Source organism: Condylura cristata, unplaced genomic scaffold, assembly GCF_000260355.1.
Source record: "Condylura cristata isolate star-nosed mole 26May11 unplaced genomic scaffold, ConCri1.0 scaffold00030, whole genome shotgun sequence".
Classification (NCBI taxonomy): domain Eukaryota; kingdom Metazoa; phylum Chordata; class Mammalia; order Eulipotyphla; family Talpidae; genus Condylura; species Condylura cristata.
In genome coordinates, this window is record NW_004567131.1 from 21,562,666 (window position 1) to 21,571,180 (window position 8,515).

Here is an 8,515-nt window from a genome sequence, read left to right on the forward strand (position 1 = left end):
GTATCTATAGCTAATGAGCACTTAAAATGAGAGAAAATGAATTTTCATTTTGTTTAATGTTAATTTATGTGTCCAAAGACACATACATTTTATCTTTGTGTAATACACACTCTAGTGTAATTATTCCTTTTTTTTTTTTCATTCTCCCCATAAACCTGTCAAGCTCCTAAGGCCATCTAATGCCTTGTGTAATTTTCAGACATAAAGCAGGTTCCCCTCCCCCCACAAAGATTTATGAACATTTACTGAGGCCCTGATGATTTTCCTTTTTAAAATATCTATTTACTGGGCCCTCCCTGGTGGCGCAGCGGGTTAAAGCACAGCATAAAGAAGCTTAAGCCACTTCCGCATGAGTTGGATCCCCGCCTGCCCCGGAGGAAATCCACAGGGCGGGGCAGACCTCTCCTGACCTGCCCACTGCTCCCCTCAGCAGTGTACCTCGTTGATCTGCCTGTTCTGCTCCCCACTCTGTCTCTGGTGAATCCTCTCACCCTCTGCATCTCTGGCCTGTACCCCAGTTCTGTATGAATAAATAAATAAATCTTTAAAAAAAAAAAAAAAGAAATTTGTTTTTGGAAATAAATATTTTTTTTAAAAAAAATCTATTTACTGAATATCTACTAAATCTCAATTATCATAAAATGTTCTGTGAGGAACTCTCAATCTGCATCAATGTTGAGCTCATGACCTACTCTGTTTTAACAATAGCACATGAGAACCTCACAGGTGACCCACTTACTCTGCGCTTGTCTGGAACCTTAGCTGCATCTTTTTTAGTTTAATTGTTTTTTATTGATGTAATATAGTTGATGATACTACATATGTTTTGGAAGCAAAGCTTTGTATGAAGTTAGGGTGTATGTTACCGCACCTCAGTTTCTACTGACAAACAAGTAATCTACCTGGCCCACTGGGCCCCTTTCCTCTACTCCTCAGCCCTGACCGCCCCACTCACTAGTCTCAATTCTGCAATTAGATCTTTAGATTTGACGAGGATTGTTCCTTCCAATGTATTGATTCTTTAGTCATTATATAACAGCCATCCCTGTTTCTTTTTACCTTTCAGCTGGAAATCCACTTTAGAAGATATATACATGACTGTCTCTGTTTTTTTTTTTTTAGGATACAATTTTCTTGTAAGATTGTTTTCCAATTTTTTTTTTTTACTTTGAGCCTGTGATTATATTCTGAGCTCTGGCAAATCTAGAGAAGGTGCAATGCTGGGTTTTGTGTTCTGAGCTAACTAATCACTTTGTGGCTTTTGATCCCATTGATGTTTGGGAAAAGAATATATAAGTATTTGTTTTCATTTTGCACTTTTTTTTCTGAATGTTTTTTCAGTTTGTTCTTTTGTTCATGTTCTCTTGTATATTAAAAGATAACTTTTGTATAGATAGTGTTTAGATTCAATTTTTATCTTCTTTGTTTCTTCTAGGTATTTTTGTTTAAAAGTTACCATGTAGTTTATATATAGGGTATTTATACTTAAAATCTTTTTTTTTTAAGATTTATTTATTTATGCTTACAGAACTGGGGTACAGGTCAGAGGTGTGGTGAGTAAGAGGATTCACCAGAGACAGAGTGGGGAGCAGAACAGACAGATTGACAAAGTACACTTTTGAGGGGAGCAGCGGGCGGATCAGAAGAGTTCTGCCAGCCATGTGGGTCACCACCCAGGCAGGAGATCGAACTGGTGTGCAGTGGCTTCTGAGAGCTTCATAATGTGATGCTTTAATATGTTGCACCACCAGGGAGAGCCCTTAAAATCTTTCTTAAATTTAAAGCAAGTCAATCTTGAGTTTGTTACACTGGTTCCCATTATTGCTCTCCTTCTGCATATAATCCTTCATTTCTGTGATTTTTGGCTTCTACATGAAATTTCTGTTAATTTTATAGAAGTTCTTTATTACTTTTGCAACTAGTTTAGAGGAGCTGAATTCCTTTAACTGTTATTTCTTTATAAAACTATTTTTTAAAATGATTTATTTGTTTATGCATACAGAATTGGGATACAGCCAGAGATACAGGGTGGTGAGAGGATTCACTAGAGACAGAGTGGGGAGCAGGACAGGCAGATCAATGAAGTACACTGCTGAGGGGCAAGACAGGAGAGGTCTACTGCACCATGTGGGACACTCCTGAGCCAGGAGAGGTCTGCTGTGTCTTGTGGGTTCCCTCCCCAGTCAGGTATTTAACTCACACTGAAGTGGCTGTGGCTCATTGTGCCAGCAGGGAAGGCCTCTTTATAAAGCTTTTTACTGGTCCTTCAATTATAAGTATTAGCTGGCTAGCTGGGTAGGGGATACTTGTTTGGAGGTCTTTTCCTTTCAGTATTTGAAAATCCCATGCCATTCCCTGGAGCCTGAAAGGTTTCTGCTGAGAAATCTTCTGATTATCTTAGGGGTCAGGGACTCGGTTATATGTGAGTCTTTGTTTTATCTTATCCAGGTTCATTTGACTAGACACTGTGGGAAGTCCCAAGAACCTTGTTAGAAGGCTCAAAATGTGCCTTTTCCAGTGCCCCAATACTATTCCTGGTGGGATTGTTTTCAAGCTTTTCTACTCTATCTGGTGGTTTAATTCTCTCCTCACTGTGGAGCTGCTGATCATCAACCTCGTCTCTCTTCTATGCAGTCACTTCTTGACAGATGATACTTTACTCTGCCAATGTAGGAAGAGACTTGAGAACCTGCTAACCTACTGTCTTGTCCCTTACCTGTCTTAATTTTTTTGTTGTTCAGTGATTTTAACATTACCAATACTAAATTTGAAAAGACCATATAAATTTTCTTGGTCTAAGATAAACTTAGGAATTCTCTTTAAGAGGCAAATTCATTTAAAATACTAAATTAAATATAAGTTCCAAGTTTCTATTCTATTGAAAATGGATGTCATTGGTATTTACTCTTAATATACTATTAAAATAACTGTACTGATGTATTGAATGCCAGTTTGACACCTTGAACTTCTGCCAGGGTATGTACATCTCTTGTGCAACAAGCTTTTAAAACTCCATGTTGCATTTTTACAAGTTTGGAACATGCTGAAACTCTAGCAGGGATTTAAAATTTAATTGTAGTCAAAGAATCTAAATCTTCCCTTTTCTTAGAATTTAATTAAACACTTCCATTTGAGTTTAAGTTCTCACTTACCTGAGAAGTCTTCATTTAGTTTCCCATTGTAGTAAAAGTTTATTTTTAGTTCAAGTCAACTTGGTATTACCACCTAATAAACCCACTATCAAATCAACCATAGCCACCACCATAGTCCATGGTACTCTCAATTTTCTCATCAAGCATTTAAAGAAATTTGGTCAACTTTCACCCTAACTGAAATTGGTGCCAACAGTGAAATAAAGGAGTGATCTAATGTGTACTAATGTCTGTACAACATAATAAAGTAAAGTGAGAAAGAGAAAACACAACTTAAAATGTATTGAAATCGAAAAGGAATCACTTGAATCTCTACTGAAGCATTTTGTTTGTCAGGAACCTCATCTCTGAATGTTGTGAGTTTCTTTAAAATAAGCAGTGTTAGGAATCCTTATGTCATGGAGTGGCTGTGTTATCTGGACAATTTTTTTATGGGTATTGTGTTGACCTTTTTAATTGAGTGAATTATTCATCCATAGAGGGGATTAATTTTGCCTTGCACAATATCCAGTGCTTAGTAAATATTGGTTGCAAAGTGGCAGTGCCAAATTATATACCATAGCTGTTGCTATCAGTACCTAAAATAATTATTTTTCTACTTTCCTTTTCTACCTAATCTGTCAAACCTTTATTATCATTGATGATAAGTCAGAGAAAAAATGATCAAGTTTCCCCTGTTTGTAAAAGAACATGTTCTTACTCAGAATCAATTATCAATAAGCAGCATTGTGTGAGCCCTGACATTCTTTGATAATATCAGAGTAGAGCAGAGATTAATGAAAATCATGAATTAATTTTTTTTAACCATACGGCATAATTTTTATCAAGAAAAATTTTTCTTTATTTGTTGTTTGATGTTCCAATGAGAATATGTAGTAAAAACTGATTCTGTAACTTTGAGTCAGAGTGTATACCTCCCAAAAGGATGAGAGATGGATCCTGGGAATCTTTCTTGAAAGGGGAGTGATACTGCCCATGACAGAGTGAACAAATATTTGCTCTCAAACTTATCCTGATGGTTTGCCAGTGGCCCATTTCTTTAGACATCTGTATGGTATGTGTTAAAAATACCAGTGAGTATAATCATGTTGTGGCTTTCCTTTGGTAGGAAATGAAAGACTGGCAGAGGACATACTTGACATTTTTCCATACTTGCACAATTAGGAAAGTAGAGAGTCAAGATTTTATTTAACACCAAAGTATTTAAGTATTTATATTTAGATATATATACAAAACCTATTAGAGATAGGTAAATGGAATATTTATATCACCCAAACACTTTTCAACAGGTGCAGTTCCGGTATCATCTGTCTCAGAATTCACATCTCTCTGTGTTTACGAGAACATCACTGGATGGAAATTTACAAAAGCAAGGTGATCTAACTGGAGTCTCTGAATCTCAGTGGAGACAAGCAAAAATCGATCTCTATGTGAAGACTGGAGAATCTACTCTGCCTTTTCAAGTGAGCATTTAAGTAATTAAAACACATTAACTGAAGATAACTGATTTGATGCTAATCTTTTAAGACAAATATAGTATATATTTCCTATAAATTTACCTGGTATTAATAAAGTAAGCACATTCACAATCAGGAATTAGTAGAGAAGTTATCTTGACTATGAGCTTGAGACTGTGGAAGCATTGCAATGAGGAATGAGAACTGAATAGGATGGTAGAGAGAAGAGTAATTTAATAGGAAATTTTTTTTTAAAGATTTATTTATTTGTGCATACAGAACTGGGGCACAGGACAGAAGCTCAGGGGCAGTGAGAGGCTTCACCAGAGACAGAGTGGGGAGAAGAACAGGCAGATGGATGAAGTACCCTGCTGAGGGGAGCAGCGGGCGGGCCAGGAGAGGTCTGCCGTGCCATGTGGTCACCTCCGGGGCAGGCGGGGATCGAACTCATGCGGAAGTGGCTTTAGCTTCTTTGTGCTGTGCTTTAACCTGCTGCGCCACTAGGGAGGGCCTAGGAACATATTTTTTAAGTGAGGTTGGTAGTTATTGAGATAGTATAAAATATGTTATCAACTATGCTGAAATATTTAATATTTAATCCTATTGCCTCATTTTCTGATGCCCAATAATACTGAAGGACTGATCAAATTTGGGTGTCATTTTCTTGGTTAGTAATAAAAAATGCATGTGTAGCTTATTAAATGGGAGCTTCCTGGATGTAACTCCCTTCTGAGTGATTTTTGGGAAGAGCATTTTTAGAAACTATTGCTAGGTAGGATGGTAGAAACAGTGTAAAATACAATGCCTTTGGAATCAGCTGGTGTGAGTTTTTATCTCTGCTCAGCTCATGGGTTGCTAAGTGACTGCTCATATAACATCTTTGAACTTCAGATTTCCTAATCTTTGAAAACTGCAATAATGATAAAAGCAATGCTTTAGGGGAGTCCAAATATTACAAAGAAAGTAATTAAAATGATGGCTATGAACTTGGGTTCTGGAGCCTAGGTTTCAAGCTTACTTGTTAGCAAAGTTGCTTAATTCCACTGCATTTCTGTTTCTTCCTCTATAATAGAGAGTGAGATCACTTTTGGGATATTAACAGCTCTTGCGCTCCTCAACAATTCTGATTCAAAGTGAGTTAAATACAGAGGTCAAATAAAGAGCAAGACATTTTAGAGATAATGTCTTTAGAAGCAGCAGTGATAGTCAAAATAATATTTCACATCCAAATAAGCAGATTCACCCAGAGAATGACAGACTCTGCTGGAAAAGTGCAGGACTCCCATTTTGGGGAAACCTTTTCCCATTAACCAGAGATTATAATTCAATGCATGCCTCCTGAAGACCAGCTGACTACCAAAATGGAGGGTAGGGTATGTTGAATGAGTGACAAAGAGGATGAATTGAATGTGCCCAGCTTATTCTAATATCAACATTCTGGTTGAATAAGTGGTTAGTAACAGTAGTGTTATTGCAGGAAGTTCCTGCCCACAGAAATAGGAAGAATAGGGAGTTCACATAAATTCCTATTAACATTATTTGTCTTATAGAACTATTATGAGAATCAAATGATTTATACATGTAGAGCACATGAAAGATAATCTGGAATCAGCAAACACAGAAAACTTGCTGTGGCTGTGGTTATTAGAAATGGAAATGTTAAACACTCAATAAATGTCATTATATTTCTTTATCTGGGAGTCTACTCTTGACTTGAAGTCTGGTTTCATTTATTCAAGGCTTTTAATCAGTGAAGATGTTAAAACTCCCTGTATTTGCATGAACCACTTTTATGTTTCCACTTCCATGAATCTAATAACTCTCGATTGGAAAACATTTAACAGAAAGACCAGCTATAGATTATAGTGTCAATCTCTATTACCTGTAACAAGACAAGGAAAATCAGAACAATTTGAGTCCTTGTCTCATTTGTTTATATTCTGTCTATATATTTTTTTTCATTAGGGTTACTTTTAGTTAGAATAAAACTTTTAGTGTCTAATTGACATTATTGCTAAGAAAACAGAATGTCTTTGTCCACACCAAAACCTGAAAATGTATGTTTATAACATCTTTGCTTACAATTGCTGACCAAGATGCCCTTCAGTAGGTGAATGAGTAAACAAACTGTGATATATCTAGACCATAAAATATTATTCATTGTTAAAAAGAAATCACCTATCAAGTCATGAAAACACATTGGGAACATTAAATGCCTATAATTTAGTGAAAAAAATACCAATCTGGAAAAGGTAGATACCATATGATTCCAACTATATGGAATTCTGGAAAAGATAAAACTATGAAGACATACAAAAAAAAAAATTAGTGGTTGCCAGGGATTGTGGGACTGAAGGAAGAGGAGGCATGAGAAGGTGGAACACAGAGGATTTTTTATGGCAGTGAAAATACTCTGCACAGTAGCATAATGATGGATGCATGTCATTGTACACTTACTATAGTACCTAAAGTAAGCCATAATGTAAATCATGAACTTTGGGTAATGTTGATATATCAATGTAAGTTTACTGATTATAACAAATATGCCATTCTGGTAAGGGGTGTTGACACTGTGGTATAAATGTATGTGCAAGGCAGGGGGTGTATGGGAAATCTGTACCTACGCTTCAATTTTACAGTGAGCATAAAACTACTCTAAAAGTCTTAAAAACAAAACAAACAAAACAAGACACAACACAACAAAAGAAACACTTATTGGCCTTCACTGGAAGTAGTTACTCAAGAAGTATGAGTTTGAATTCAGAGACGCAGGTTAACCTATCACCATTATTGAAGAGTTTTGGCATAGTATATATATTTTTTCTTTAAAAATTCTTCCTTCCTTTGGGGTTTTAAATTTTGTCTTGTTTTGCAGTGCAAATACAAATTACTCTTTATTTTCTGGAACATACTAAGGTTGTAGATTCTAAGGCCAATGGTAGGGCTTTATAATTTGGCAGCAAGATTTGTGATATTTCCTAACACAGCTCTGCTCATCTGCCTCTGTCCTCCTTCATTCTCCTCCATGATGGCTCGTCACCACATTTTGACTTTTCTCTCTCTCCCGCTGGGGATTCCCAATCAGCACTGGTCAACTTTAGTTTATTGTAGTGTTCTTTAAGGGGGTGAATGGTTCTGGCTTCTTGTTAGTTAGTCCTCAGCTATGTGTGATTCACTCGTGCGAAGTAAGAGTTTTAGTCCTTGCCTCTGCTCCTTTTTTATTCTCTTGGTTGGCAGTAGTTAGGATTTGTTTTGAAAACAACAAGAATATTCCTTCAAATTTCACCATCACAGGCCATCGCAGGTCCACAATCTCCAGTCAGTATTTTGGAAAATTGGAACTTGGAGAATAATGATACACTTTGAGAAATGAAGTGAAAAGCAAAACTAACCTGATCTGAAGCCGTGTGACAGTTCATTTAGAGATGGGTTTGGTTACAGGTACTGCCCCCAGCCTCTCTGAGAGTGTCACACAAAAAAATTAAAAATAGATGATGTGTCAGATTAATACTCTGAACTGTTCAAAGGAATTCTGAACACCCTCTGGACCCCAAAAATTTAGGTAAGGAATTTCAGGCATGTGTTAACATTCTGGTGTGAATCAGTCCAGATTTTACACACAAACACACACACACAAGACTTACTTAAATATATAGTCACACACAGATATACACACAGTATTTCATATGTTAATATTACACGTGTTTTGTATATTAAGTATTTCAAATAAAATAAAAATAAAACATACTCATACACCTCAAAATTACTAAATATTTTTTTAAGATTTTATATATTCATACAGAATTGGAGTACAGGCCAGAGATGCGGAGGGTGAGAGGATTCACCAGAGACAGAGCTGGCAGCAGAACAGGCAGATCGAGAAAGTACACTGCTGAGGGGAGCAGC

At 36.5% G+C, this 8,515-nt stretch overlaps 1 protein-coding gene across 1 annotated transcript in view; it reads left to right on the forward strand.

Moving 5' to 3' along the window:
* The window catches only part of MALRD1 (MAM and LDL receptor class A domain containing 1), a 336,021-nt gene that overhangs the window by 56,410 nt on the left and 271,096 nt on the right, over positions 1-8,515 (forward strand). Inside the window, exon 14 of the mRNA XM_012731266.1 lies at positions 4,442-4,615. Coding sequence (XP_012586720.1) covers positions 4,442-4,615 — 174 coding nt within the window. The remainder of the gene's footprint in view (positions 1-4,441; positions 4,616-8,515) is intronic.